The sequence below is a fragment of the Trematomus bernacchii genome, unplaced genomic scaffold, assembly GCF_902827165.1.
Source record: "Trematomus bernacchii unplaced genomic scaffold, fTreBer1.1, whole genome shotgun sequence".
NCBI lineage: Eukaryota > Metazoa > Chordata > Actinopteri > Perciformes > Nototheniidae > Trematomus > Trematomus bernacchii.
The window spans coordinates 2,549,755-2,565,280 of NW_022987828.1; the positions used below are offsets into that span (position 1 = coordinate 2,549,755).

The window sequence follows — 15,526 nt, forward strand, 5'->3', positions numbered from 1 at the left end:
ACACAATAAAAACTTGGTCAGCTCGATAACAAAGTTATTCTGTAGCCATCCAAATTAAGACGATGAGCACAGTGAGAGGTTATGCTACTGGACAAGCATCGGAGTGTTGTGTTGTGGAGGAATCCTTGTCGTCGAGCGGCGCCTGTCATGGTGTTCACTAATAGCCGTCAAAAGTGATATTACATGAAACCATCGGCGACCTGAATAAGCTTGATATCGTTGCAGGGTGTGATTTGTCGATCAGCGACTAAACGGTGTACTTTAATAGGTAAATCGCATCGTCAGTGGTTTCTTTTGTGCCGCGAGTATGATTCTCTTATCACGATTGACTTTTCCAGTGTAGGTTGGACCAGATGGGATACCTTGTATCAAGGAACTCACCCATTTGATCAGTTAAATGACCAAATGCGATGTGGACTAATTTCCCTCTGCTGTAGAATACTTGTATCGATGCTGTGTGTGTGCGTGCGTGACCAGTATTTTGCACATTTCCGTAACTGGCAACATCCCCGCTGACAAACTGTCTGGACAGAAGAGGTTTAAATGGGCTCGAAGCTTTAGTTAAACATGCAACCAGGTTTTAGGGCAGGAGGGAAGACTATGGAGGCTCGGGCTATTTGTGTGTATTGTTTTGGTGGTGGTCTATCTTTCACTTGCAGCGGCTGGTTGAGCAAATTGTCTGGGGCGGATGACATTGTATCCTCCGCGATCCTTCACCGCGACCAAGAGCCACACATGAGGGCTGCGACCTTGTCTTCTGTTAAAAACAATAACATGTTGAAGGTAATAAATGCATTGTTGCTGCGTTACACGTCTTATTTGAGCTTGACCTTGTTGCGAACCGTTTCGTCGACTTGTTTCTTTGTCAGACGCAACCTTACTCAGTGAACAGTCAGCGAAATGCCAGACCAGCCGATAAAGAGAACATTTTGTGAAGAGAGAAAGTGACTTTAAGAATGGCTGCACGGCTGCTTCTTACTTTATTCAACTCAACGCTGCTATTAGGACACACGTTTAACGGGACATATCTATTGCGGGGTGGTTAAGTCGCGAGTGTTATTATCGCTTTATATTCGCTGTCTAGTGCACTCTCCGCAGAGAGCACCGAGACAAGAGGGAGAAGCGAAAACAAAAATGAACGGTCACGGGGCAGTTTTTCAGTAAATACCAAGATATTCGTCTCCGAAACAGTAATGGCTCTAGTCGGGGCAGGTGAATGGCGACCACCGGTCCCGCAGTTTCCAGTGTTTCAGTGAAGTGTTCTCCTTTTTAGCCGACTGTCAGCTACAGAAATGGCGTCATCCTCTGATGTAGAGTCAGTGCAGTGCAGACAGCGGGCACACCACGCTGCCGTACTGAAAGACCCGTGCAACGTGCAGCTTTTTACCGTGTACCACTTTATACTTAACGGCTTCTTTATGCGTGCATTTGTGCAGAGCACTAGTTACTTTGTGTTTCACCCTTCTTTGCCACAAGCCAAGTCTGGCTGCTGACTACAGTACACCAGGCATTACATACACGGCTTTTATGGCTCTGCGAATGAGAGCGAACAGCCTGTCACGGTTTACTTTGCAACGAAGATATTTTTTGGAAATGTGTCCCAAAGCTCAAGCACACATAGCATTAGTCCCGTGCATTAGTCGGGATTATTTAAGCAAACTTTTCTTAAATCAATTGCACCCTCACTCTAGAATGAAACCCACAATCCCTAAATGGAGAATTGGATGTGCAGACGATGTTTGTCTAAGCAGTGTAAAGTGTGTATCTTCCGACCAGCTTTTACATGGCATCCAGCAGTGTAGCAGAAAAAGTGATGTCATCATAACATAACCGTGTCTTGTCATGGCAGACTGAAGTTGGCACTGTCTGTAATGTCTAACATCTCCTTCAACCTCTGTTTTCATCCTCAGATTCGTTACGCTGGGCACCTAGAGGACTCGTAGAGAGATGAAGGTATGTTCATTCATTTTCTTGCATGTGTTGAATGCCACTGGAAACTCAATGAGAGCACACCCACTTCTGAAATGTAGTATACATGTTTTATATGCATGGCCTAATTATTTTATTCTCATGAATAAGTCTAGTGAGATATTTTACTAAATGTCAATTGTAACACATTTAAACACAGTCAGGCAAGTGTCTTGGAAAAAGACCAAAGTAATATATTTATTTGATAAGCATAATATTGAGTTTTCGTTGGCACCTGCTGTATTTGCAAACACAAATTGGGAATTGTGATGTTGTCATACTCTGTTATGTAATGTTATTGAGTTGGATGCTGACATAGGGTCTGAATGTGTTGTACTTTAAGTGAATATTGTTTTTTTAAACTGCATTATAGGGTGTCTGAACGAAATTCAAGCTTAAGTGGGTATGACGCTATTTCTATATGAATGGCGGAATAAATGAACTGTGAAATATAGACAATGTATAACAGCTCTGGTATTGTTTAGCTCCAGCTCTATTCAATTTCAAAGTGACACAGCTGTCACTGTTTGGGGAATAGGTTGTGATGCAAGCTACTGTATTTCATCTTTTTTTTTTTATAGTTTCAATGGATCATAGTTGTGGCTGTTGTTATGCCTGCAGGCTGTTGTGTATTAACTCGTAATTTGTTGTCATGTGAGCCCTACATAGTCATAACCTGCAAGGTTGTTTCACCTTTAAATTGAACATATGACATACAGAAACGTGTGTTTTTGGTGGATGTTTATAGTATACTGAATAGTGTGCATTAACAGGATAATGAGGAAACCTTTTGAAAAATAAGATCCAATTGGGATTAGAAGGTTAGTGGTGGAGAAATTAGAAGCTGGTTTGGGAATGATTTGTATACTTGCCATTTAAGTCAAAATGATGTAATGCTTATTGTGGTTAGTCAAACTATAACCACAATAAGCTTAACATAACCAACTAGTAGCAGTTTTATCCTATAAAATGCAATGTGATTATGTAATAAATTGTTTGTGTCACAGATAGTCAATGAAGTTAAGACTGTCATGACTAGAAAATGCATTCCCGGCAGACACAGATTGTATACAAAAAACAATGGGATTAGCATAAAGCATATAACCCAATCCACACCGTAGGGTAGCTTTGCTGCTTAATTTGTAACATGTGTCTACTTTAAAAAAGGCTTTAACTCTATGTGAAAATTCATGAAACTGTTGTTGTGTGTGCCCAGGACAATTTTTCAGATATTATTCTCTTGAACTGGATAGCAGTGTAAGCTGTTATTAGATGATTATATTGCTTACACTTGCTTATTCTCAAAACTGCCGATAGGACTGGCGTGTTCCCATTGATATTTCTGGTTTGATGTTGTAGCCTTTGCTGTTTTCATTGTGCTCTGAGTCATCTGGATCTATTAGTGCTTGAGGAGTGTTCACTTATTTTACAGCTCTGTATATTAAGAGCATCTGCTCACTGCCTTAACTGTAAATTGCTCTGTAACGAGGACGACTTTTCATTAGCATTTCATGTCACTCTGGCTCATGCTCCACAGCCTTTCTGCATCTACTTCACACGCTGCTTTAACTGTGGACTGGAAGAAACACTTTAAACATTAGACATCCTTAAACTTAATTATCATTTTAATAATTTAAAATAATTTCTGGGGTTATTAATGAACTTAATCTGCAAATATAATGTAAACACTTTGCTGAAATTATTATACATATACTTGTTGTATTCCAAGTAATCTAGTGGATGACATTGCAATATGTCAATGATTAGGTAACCTAGACAAGATTCTACATATTCTTAAAACTCACTATCAGCATTCAAAGCCCCATGTAAATATTTTACTGTGTCATATTTAATCATAGTCTGATAGTGTGCACCATTCATCTACTCCATCAATTTATTAATAACATAATAGAACAGTCAAGTTTATGCTAAGATTTCCTAAACTTTACCATAATACCTGAAACATTGACTAACCTATGTTGAAGTGCCAATCCACCTTTTTTTACAATTGTATTTTGCCCTACGATATAGGATGTGTAAACCGAGGCCTGCATACGTTACAAACTGGAGGTGTAGGAATTGAGCGTTCCGGAGGCATGGGAGGTCTCGTGAAAAAAGCTATTGAGTTGCATTTTTGGAAATAAATGATTCAGCATTTTAAGTGTCATTATATGTCTGCCTCTGCTGCTACGATTTGGATCATTCTGTTTTAAATCTGTCTCATGGTGAGACCCCCAACTTTATGAGAGCCCAGTACTAAATTGCTGTAATACACTTTTTATCTGCAGTTGGCAGTCCAAAGTTGTTCTATGGCGTGTCGAAGCGCACAGCTTTTGATCAAAGCTGTCGGTATGAAAATTGCTTTGCTGTGAGAAGGAAATGTGTTTAGTCGAGTTATTCCTGCATTAAGACGAGTTAACAGCATGTGATGATGTGGTACTTTCGAAGCATTGGGGAAGAGCAGGTCAGGTGCAGAGGACTGCTCCAGTTTCCATGCCTGGGAACCAAGTAGTTTGTCAAACTAATAACTTCAGATATCTAAAGTGTGAAGTCTGATTTGTGAGTGTGTCAGCATGACTATTTGTAGAGCTGTGAAATTATTTAGTTGTTTAGGAACAAGGGCATTTTTGCAGTCTGACTTGTGTTTATTGTTGGAAGTGGAACCTTAACATTTCATCAGCACATTCTTAAAAAAAGAAAAGAAGATTGCGAGTAAGAGACTGCTACACATCATTTAAAAAAATACAAATAGGGGAGAAAAGATATACATTTTGAAATTGTCAATCATTTCCAGTCAAGCAATGTTCCTGGATTTAGCAGATTTTTAAAACATTCTTAAAGTTGTTTATATGTTTTGATATTGCAGGAAGACCATACTAAATCTTTGGGTTCAAGTGTGTGAACATAAGGTTTGAAATAGTTTAAAGCTACAATGGCATTGCCAAGGTACCTCCTGCTGAAGCGTCAGTCACCGGAATAGTGGTGACTCTGGTTTGGACAAAGAGGTGATTCACAGCGGGATTATTGTACGTGTGAGCTAGGCCGGGAGGGAGCTTAATTCTTTCCTGCATGCCTCTTGTATGTTCCTTTGTTCGGCCTACAAGCCTATTCATTATAGCACAATATAATGGGTCAGAAACTACTGCTTATAATATTTCAGTTATCCTGATAAATGCCTGAATAGTATGTTAAATAAATGTGCAATTTGGTATGCTAATGCAGACATCAATACACTGTTATTCTCAGACTGAAAACCAATGATTTGCTAGATTGAAATGAAGTGCACATGATTTGATTAAGGTATTTATTTGTTATGTCATCCTGTTTCCTCCACCCTCGCCCAGCTGAATACAAACCAGTTTATGTTGCTAGTAGGGATGTCCCGATCACCTTTTTTTGCTCCCGATCCGATTCCGATCATTTGATTTTGACAATCTGCCGATACCGATTTTTCCCGATCCGATCTTTATGCAATGCATTAAGAGGAAAAAAAAGGTAACAGATAACGGCTGGTCATCCAACGCGATGAATTCAGCTATCTTGGCTGTTCTGGGGTAGTTTCTCTTTCCTTTTAAAAGTCTCTGAAAGTGTCGGTTGTTTCAGTGCCGTTACCTGAGTGGCCGCTGTGTACTCGTCGTGTTGTTGTTGGTGGTGTTTGTATTAGATTGGTCATGTTGGACGTAGCTCTGTTCTTTCCACCACGCGGAACCTCCGCCTTGCAAACATTGCATCTGGCTGTTACACTGCCTTCGCTTTCAATTTTATAATACTTCCAAACTCCTGACATTTTCTCTGTCCCGACTCCCGAGTCACCAGCTGAACGTAGCCTCTTGTTAGCTTACTGCTACTATTAGACACTGCGCCCACTCTGTTGCCAGATTTGAGAGAAATAAGCAACCAGGTCTATGAAAACAAGCCCAAAAGAAGCAACACATACATGATGTTGTGTAATTTTAACCCAAAACTAAGGCCTCAGGATGACTTTAAGACGTGAACATGGTCATTTTTGTTTTGTAACATTAAATAAAATGTATAAAATATTTTATAAAAAAAAAAAAAAAAAAAAAATCCGATCCCCGATTTTTTTCTCCCGATCCCCGATCACGTGAAAATCACGTGATCGGCTCCGATCCCCGATCACGTGATCGGATCGGGACATCCCTAGTTGCTAGCATGATCTTGCGCTGTTGTGTTACTTAAACACACCAACAAGCAATAGTGACACATCATCCTCACAACAACAAGCGTGTCATAATAGCTTTCAGAAGGTACTCAATCTGGATTATATCCTTGGCAGTTGCAACAGTAGTAGTAATACTAGGATATCTGTTAGGTGAATTGTTATAATAACAAAATAACTGAAAACTGTTCTTAAGTGGAAAACCCATTTGGTAATTGAATTGTCACGTTGGCTGTAGTTGAGGTGAATGAGCAGAGACTGATGCAAGTGTGTCTTCTTAATACATTGGCAATGGGTATCTGCATACTTCCATGGTCCAGCCTCCCAGAAACAGCCTGTGGTCTGTTGAGCAGATGACCAGGGATTCCTCGAGCCCCTCCCTAATCATGAATGATATTAACTGAATTGCAAATCACACATGACAATGACATCACCCCACAAATAGAGTGCCATTAGTGTTTATTCTCCTGTGCGGCTTTTACCTTCAGAGTTGTAGAATGAAATGGCAATACTCCCCGAGGCTGTCAAAGAAATGCACTATAAGCAACAGCAGCTTGTTTTCAACTAGCGCTCTGTGGAGTTGGCTGGTCAATTTTTCATGACCTGAGAGTCTTTATTGAGCAGAAACTGATCTCATTCTGCTGTTGCCAGCGTAACCCCAGTGTATTTTGTTTTTAAAAGATTTCAAAGCTTAATGTAGCAGCATTGCCTGTTTTGTTCCCTGACTAGAAAGATTTAAATACTTGTTTAGTCGTTTCTGATTGTTCCTCCTGTGGAGAGGGGAAAAAGCTTTTGTGTGTGGCATGATTACATGGAAGTTGTTATCTAATGTGATATCCGTGCACTTCTGACTCATCCATGTAGATCGTCCTTCAGTCAAGCTAATTTTTCAAACTATTTTAGGTCCATGCCAGCCGCAGGTGCTTTTTGTCACCCTACATTTGGATGTGTTTAATCAAGCATGTGTGCCTGGAGAGTATTTTCCACATCAGTGACATTAGGTGAAAAGCCTGAGAGCCATTTTTGATTGTACCAGCGTTATTACCATTACGTTGACTTTTGCAAGCGCTTGTGGGTTATGACTAAAACGGTGTTGCTATTTTTTTCTTTTGACAGAATCTTCGTTGAGAGCAGCTCTCATGATGTGTTTGGCTTATTTTAAGTTGGTGAGAGGATGTAACACCTCCCAAAAGGCAGAGGAATTCTGCCTCTCTGAGCTTAGTCATTGTGGTTGGTTGATTTTCTGAGCGAGCAGAGAGGGGGGGGGGGGGCAATATCTCTACTGGCAGGAGTAATGAAAAAAGAAAGAGTCAGTGTTTTTCTCTAGACAGCTGTAGGCTAAACTGCAATTTTATCCAAGGCATTCTTTCATTCATTCATTCATTCATTCAGTTTGAGTAATGCGGGGATGTGGAGCGCTATCAGTGGAAAAGACAAACCATTCTCTATTTGCGTTGGCCTTGTTAAGTTAAGGGGGGGTTGGCAGCCAAAGCTGTCAAGATAACCCAAGCTGCCCTCTCTTGACTCAGTTATCCTTTTAAGAAGTGAGAAAAGTATTTGTATAAAAGAGCAGGAACGCCATGACTGACAAGAGCTTTGGTCAGCTAGTGAAAAAGCTTGTGTTGGCGAGAGCAGCTGGTGCTGAGACCAGACTGCCCTCAGGACTAATGATGTGTTTATGAGAGAGGTGGGGAGGCTGATGGCCCTGGACTCAGCCACCAAATCCCATCTGCTAGAACTCCAAGAGAAACCGGAGAAGAGGCAACCTGTCCCGGTTTGACTGTGACATGCTCATGGCCTTTCTAAAGCAGTAGATATAATTTGTCCAGAGATGGCAAAAGTACACACATCCTTTACTCAAGTAGAAGTACAGATACTCGTGTTTAAAAATACTCTGGAAAAAGTAGAAGGACTGACTAAACTTCTTTACTCAAGTAAAAGTAAAGAAGTATGGGCTTTGAAACCCATAACTACCAACTGTTTTAACCTGTTTCACGCCTTCCCCCCGGTACCGGGCGGATAAACGCGTCATTTGCAGGAAACAACGTCTAAGGAATCTTAATATTGAATAAAACTATGAATGTGTTATATCCATGTAACGGGAAGAAACTCAGCTAACTGATCTTTTTAATTTTTTTTTTCAAAAAAAAACCCACAATGCTAGCACTCAGCCTCTGAATTAGCCTCGATCGAAAAAACGGGACCGACAAAGGCACATAAACTCACTCAGAACTCCCTTATTACTTATCCTAGATGCACAACCAAACACTATTTTTTGGTGTCCTGGAGACACTGAATCTAACGGTGCCCACCTCAACACTCAGTGATAAACATTCGCGACGCTATCAACGAAAGCGTACATCATCACATGTGGAGCCAAGAAGCTAAACATATAAATATGGCTTACCTTGGTCAAAAGTGGTCTTCAATGGCATTAAAACGATAAAAAAACGATGCTGCAGTTAATCCATAGGTTCATCCTATGTGTCTGTGCCTTCTTTGAAATTATTTCTGATAATCCATAAGCAATACAACTGCGTTTTAGTTTCCAAACTCCAGAAGGAGACATTCCTCCAGTTTAGTTTCGCTTTCCACACGCGAAGCGGCAACATTTTTTCTTTACAATGTGTGTCTATGTAGGTATCCTCCTTCGATTCTATTGGCTCTAACGGTCACAAGGGTATGTCAACCAACCAGATCGAGCAAGGGGGGCCAGAGATAGGTCAAATCCACCCAGATGGCCCAGTTTTTGGCTAAATCTCTCTAAAAAGGTCAAATTTCACTTGTTTTGCATCAATCTTGATACAGGGTACTTATTATATGTTGTACTTTGGATTCCTAAAGCTTTTAGTCTACTAACCCATCATCCAAGGGTAGTTTTCACTATCTGTAAAAAATAATTTTTGGACGGACACTATAATTTACAGTTTTTTTACTATGTAAAATCTGAATTTTCTTTAAAATAAAAAACATTTATATTGATTCTGACACTTCTACATCCAACTCACAGGTTTATCATTACTTTGAGAAAAGATTATTAATTTAACCCTTTTAGAAGGGAAGATATGGTCATTTGTTCTGGGAATGTCATTTTCGAGCCTGAGACCTGAAAAACAGGCTCAGAGTGGAACAGGTTAAAGAGTACCTGACCTCCCTTTATATTAATAGAACAATAATGTTATTGTTAGCTAATGAATGTTTCCATGCTGAACAACGGCAACATGACAAAGTTTTCATTGGTCCCTCCTCTTTAGAGAAGACCAGGAAATGATGGATACGGATCGTGTTCAAATCAATAGGCACGCAATGACTCTAAATAATAATGATCAGGCCACCAAACACAGATTAAAACTAAAGTAACGAGCCTGTTTTTAAAAATGTAAGAAGTAAAAGTACAGGTATTTGTGTTCAAAATGTAAGAAGTAAAATAAAAAGTTGTCAGAAAAATAAGTAGTAGAGTAAAGTACTGATACCAGAGAAATGTACTTAAGTACAGAAACGAAGTATTTTTACTCCACTACTTCCCACCTCTGAATTTGCCCAACTGTTAACAAACTTGTTTCTGGTCTTTTTTAGTTTTTGAAGCCACTTTTAAGTTGAGTCTTTTGATGCATGTTTGATTTAGTATCATTTGCCTCTGCAGTGGTACATCTCAAAAGGATTTGCCGTTTTATTAAACTGATAGAAATAGATATTCACGTTTTTTGCACATGGTCACTTCATCTTATAAGATTTTTAAAAGGTAACAGTGAAACATAACTTCTAAGTCAACAGAGCATCCAATTATTTTTCCCAATGCTGGATTAGATTGCTACCGTTGGCAAACCACCATGCTCAATTTGTTTCTAATCAATGTAATGTTAATTGGAGCATCCTATTTGCACAGCAGCCAAACTGTTTGTCCTGCATAATACCTTATTGTGACACCTGTTTAATTCATGGAAAGTGTTTTCTTGTCTGGCCGTCAAGCTAATCTTATCCTCTTTTAATGTCTCATGAATCATATTGTTTTCTGATCTGGTGATTCAAGTGTGAGGCCCAAAATGGCTACATTGTTAAAGTTGTAAAATAATGTGGGATTTAGCCTCAGGTAACAAATAAATTAAACAGGGATATGAAACCCTCATGTTCATTTAGATAATTAGACAGTGGATATTTTTAACCACACTTCTGTTTCACCTCTTTCTCTTTTATAAGAAGGGCAACATTCTGCACATCAGTTCAGTAATGACACAGATTAGAGATGCCTTGCCTTGATATTATATTGATGTGACTCTGATACTGATCTGAGTCATTAATATTGAGTATCTGCCAAGTTTAAAACCTGTGTGAATAACTGTATTTCCCTACATAATACAGGAGGTATGACTGGCATTGAAATAGCCTCTATCCCTGGTTTGAACCATAAAGAAGCAGTACTTAATCAATGCTTACACTTACTGTAAGAGGTGTGTCGGTTCATCTGCATACATTGCTGGAATAGAGGCAAGGCAGCTGTTTTTATTTGTTCATGCCACTCAAGGGTTTGCTCATGTGCCACACGTTGGAAACGATTCAGATATTTACACGACAGCCGTACTGTTGTTCATATGTTATAGAGATGGTAAAAAAAAGAGAGCGCAATGTATTACAATCGCACACCGATTCAAATATGGACATAGTCTCTGTGACGTCACCCATAGGTTTGAGGCGTTGTACAGCCCAAAGTTGGTGGCTCCGACCCAACTTTGCAGTAAACAGGTGTTTCAATTCACCCAACAATTCACCCAATGTTATTTTTTGATAAATAGTGAAATTAGCTAAAGAGACTAAACCCCCATTTCTTTATCAGGCTGTAACTATGTTTGTATCTGCTGTAAAGTTCAGCATTTTAACATGGTTTGACTTCCCTTTGGACCCAGCCTTAAAAAGCCATTTGAATACTGCAGCTTTAGGCACTTCCGCAAAGTCTTCACTGGTCAGTCCCGGGCGCTGCCATGTGGTTACAATATACAAAGGTTCATGACTTATAAAGTTAATATAACCTGTTACGAAATGCCTTCATAGGAGTATTTTGGTTTGGATAAAAACATCTTAAAGGGGCCCTATTATGCTTTTTGGGGTTTGCCTTTTCCTGTAGTGTGTTATACAGGTTTTTGTGCATGTAAATGTTCTCCAAAGGCTGAATTCCCAAAGTTTCTCACCCGCACAAGAGGGAGTTTCTCATCCGCACACTTCCACTTCCACCACAAAATAAAGACCTTTTTGAACATTATAGCATGGAAACATGTCACAATAGAGGCACACAATACAAATATAAATCTGAAAATAGGCATAATGCGGCCCCTTCAATCTGCAGTTGGTACCCAATTTTTCAAATGTGGACTTTTAACCATTTCGGCCTAAAATTGGTCTAGCCATGGTACATCAGCAACGGCTGCTTTCATTGGTACATTGCTGTTGTAGATATAGTTGGCACAACCACTCCTGGCCCTATGTATTTGATTTGTATCTCTTAAATGCCATTTTCATAATGTCTTCCATTTTTGTAAAGCACTTTGAATTGCCTTGTGTTGAAAGGTGCTATATAAATAAACTTGCCTTGCCTTGCCTTGCCTTAAACTGTGGTATTGGAAAAAGAACATGTGTTATTAAATCTTTCAAGTATCTTACTTGTAGTAGGACATTTAATATGCAAAACATGTTTGGGGAAGGGTTGATTTTTAAGGAGCTTGTTCACTTCACTTGGCTTAAGGGATTTTGACTTAATTCATCCTTTCAGAAAATAAGATGTGTGTCCGTGTTCAGTGCTGCTAGACGAGCATTGGCCAATAGGTGTTTCAGTTGGTCTTTATGTGTCCTCTCGGCCCCAAGTGTGCCCCCTTTGTGTCTTATTTTGGGAAAAAGTCTTCATATACGTCTGTGTTGTTTCTGTAGCCTCAGTCAAACACCCCTCAGTATTCCTCTCTACACTGCATGAACACAAACATCTTGCGCCTATTCCACACATAGAAAGTCTGTTATCTCTGTGTACCCGACCCTCTGTAAATGAGTTATTGAGGGGAGGAAAAAAAGGTTTGATAAACATCCAATGATGGCACAAGATGGTGCTATGTGTTTCGGATAGCTTCTTCTTTGTAGTCATCAAAGCAGTAGTGAAGTGGCCTTTTTGTTTGCTCCCTCTGTGGCTTGTTTTCCAATACCCAGAGAGCAGATGGTATGTGTTTTCCACGGTTGAATCACTGAGACGGGTCGGTTTTGCGTAGCTGGCCTACACTATGTGAAGCTTGTATGTGTGTCATGCCGCCTTATTTGTGAGAATACACCTGTGTCAGTGAGCTATACATGTAAAAAATAAAGCTTTGAATTCACTGGTTTCCTGTTTTATTCCTCAGACTCTGGAGGAGCCCCCCTACTTGACGGTAGGGACGGATGTGAGTGCCAAGTACAGAGGGGCTTTCTGCGAGGCTAAGATCAAGACTGCCAAGAGGCTAGTCAAGGCAAAGGTAAGTCACATTTTAAAGTGATCCAAAAATTAAATATTTATTGTCTGTCTGTGTTGCGTGAAGTGGGTGGCAGCAGGGCGAGGGGCTCTTCTTGTCTTTGTGCTAAAAGATCGCACAGCTGAAGCTCCAGAGCCGTTTTGGATTGGAGAAGGCCACATTTAAAATCTGTTGTCCAAAAAATATCTTTGCTACTTATATCAGGAGATTCTTAGGCTGTGCAGTGAAAATATCTCCTTGTCTCTGATGTTGTCAACAGTCCAGCTGTGTTGCTTACATGCTTTAGCTCTACCACCTGCTATATGTTGTTAGTACTGCTCATACAGCTGAAACGCTGATCAGGGCCCCAGCAGTGACAGATGCAAGGTCTGGTCTAGCCCACCAGGTACCCATCACATCCTCAGTCGTCCCCCTCGCCCACTGCTTCCATGTTTTGTCTGCCGTCTCCCCACTGATTTTATGCCTTACTGATGAAGGCATTGCTCAATGCACATAGTACAGTGTCTCTTTTCCCAGTGGGGCTGGAGCATCTGGATAATACAATAGAGACAGATCGCTTGTCTCTCGTTCTGCAATAGTGTGTGGGAGGAACAAAGATTGGATGCTGGCTTTTTCACTGTGTTAATGCACTCTAGTTCCCCCTTTAGAGACAAAAAAGAGCAGCCAATGCTCTGCCATTCTGACACACCAGATGAACTCATCAAATGTGCTTTTTTGTCTCGTGGACAGGGAGACGAATAAAATAGCAAAGTAGACTATTTGATTTTCTTGGTTTACATATGGTGGGATAAAACAAAGCTAATAGGACAGTCTCAGCTCATAAATGAATTAGCATACTAATTGGCCGAGTGTGGGGTTTGTTTTCGGTTAGCTGTAATGTGAATGTGAGGTCTGTTACACAAACGGAGAACATGGCAATTATTCAGTGGTTATGAATCTGAATATTCCTCTGTAATGAATTCCTCTTTAGCTCTTTGGTTCATTAATCTCTGTCTGCTTGTTGAACAAAGTGGAGGGTGGCAGCATATGGCACGGGTGTTTTTTCAGTGGTTTTAAAACCCAGTGCAAACTCTTATTTATGATGATGATCAGTGCTAGGAGACCTGTAAAAAATGCAATTACACCATGTCAGTAACACTTACTGTGACATGTTCAGCACACATTTGATCAGTCAGGACAAACACTATGGCACAGTAACAAGTACTGTGTCACAAAATGAGAGCTGCAAGAACATTTCAATGCTCATAGGCTGTATTTACTATGTCATATGAGGATAGAAACTAGACTTTTACCATTTCATAAACTGGCATTATCCATTAAGCTGGCTACCTAGCAATCTAACTGATTGAAGTAAAGAAATAACTTGTAAAATGAATAGAAATACATGAATGTTTGCCAACATTGTAACAACTAAACTAGTAGAAGAGGTAACAATTTATAAACTGTGTATTTGACTTCAGATTACTGTCTGCTGGTTAACTGAATTATAACAAACACATTTCTCCTCCCCTCTTGATAAGTAAAGTACACTATGGTACTGTATGCTTTTTAAATAAGAATAACGCAAAAAAGAGAGATTCTTAGAGTTATTCTTGAAAAAAATCAAAACCATTTAAGAATTATTCCCACCATTTGAAATCATAGTTGTATTTATTTATATATATATATTATTATACTTGTTTTACAAGGACCAGACACATTGATACACATCAGTGTCAATGTACCAGTGTTAGCAGATTGATTATTTTTTTTAGTAAAATAATCCAATGAAGTAGAATTTATAAAATCCCAACAGGAGGATAAACTTTATTATTATGAAAATATCTGGACAAAAAAGACAGAGATGGTGTGTGTGTAATAACACAACTAGAGTTAAGTTTTATGTAAAATGTCACACTTACAGTCCGTTTGTTGTACATAACCAAAATATATAGCCTCTGCAGTCAAATTTGCTTGAATAAATCACATTAAAAGTTGTTTCATGTCAATTTACATTTCATGTATCAAATAAACAGAAACATTAAAGTGTTGCTTTTTCAAATTGGAAAAATGCTCACTTACCACTTTGAATTTAATACAGTGAAACATCCTGCAGCTCAGTGACATTTTAGGGCTTATTGGAAGAAATAATCTTGTAATATAATGGACTGTGTGCTCCCGAGGTAAAATCCCATTCAAGTCTCATACATTTGCTGAAGGCTGTATCTTATCAGAAATATTGTTTCATATCTTATTCCAATATTTGTTGCTAAAGTCTAAGTACATACACCGTTTGTGTGTACAGACCTCAGTTGAACCCAGCAGGTAACCAAGCTCACAGTTAGAGGTTGTCAGGACGGGCAGGTGTTGGTGATGCTCTCTAGAGTCTTCCTCCCTCTGTGGAGAGCTCATCCCTGTGAAAAAAGTCATTTTATTCCATCACTGGCAGAAATGTTATTAAATGTTGCGTGTGGAACCCTTTTGTTCTGTTCCTATATGGCAGTGTTTCTCAAACTTTTTCAGACCAAGGACCACTTAACCAATAAAGAAACACTCGCGGACCACCTAACTCCACACAAATATCCAAAAACAAAAGGCCTGCTTACCACTCCAACAGTAAATAACAAATTACAGCCTAATAATGACAGCTTAACCTTCTCTATATCGCCTCATTCACACATTAAATCAACAATACAAATCCAACTACAGATTATATAAGCATTTCGTTCAAATGCGATTTAAAATGCTCAGGTTTTACACCTCTTATGAAATGTAGACTACATTTATTACGGAGTTTATGTCCGAGCCAACAGACTCACAGATCGTTGGCTACTGAGAGAAATGCAAAATACACCGCATGTAGTACGACACAAACCTCCGCTGTGGATTTTCAAAACAAAATACAGTAAAACTATGG

General features: G+C 39.4%; 1 protein-coding gene across 1 annotated transcript in view; it reads left to right on the forward strand.

The window, feature by feature from the left end:
• The first annotated feature begins 500 nt into the window (after nucleotides 1-500).
• Nucleotides 501-15,526, forward strand: part of arid4b (AT-rich interaction domain 4B) — a 41,282-nt gene continuing 26,256 nt past the window's right edge. Inside the window, 3 exon segments of the mRNA XM_034151979.1 lie at nucleotides 501-783; nucleotides 1,911-1,953; nucleotides 12,523-12,633. Coding sequence (XP_034007870.1) covers nucleotides 1,948-1,953; nucleotides 12,523-12,633 — 117 coding nt within the window. The 5' untranslated portion in view covers nucleotides 501-783; nucleotides 1,911-1,947.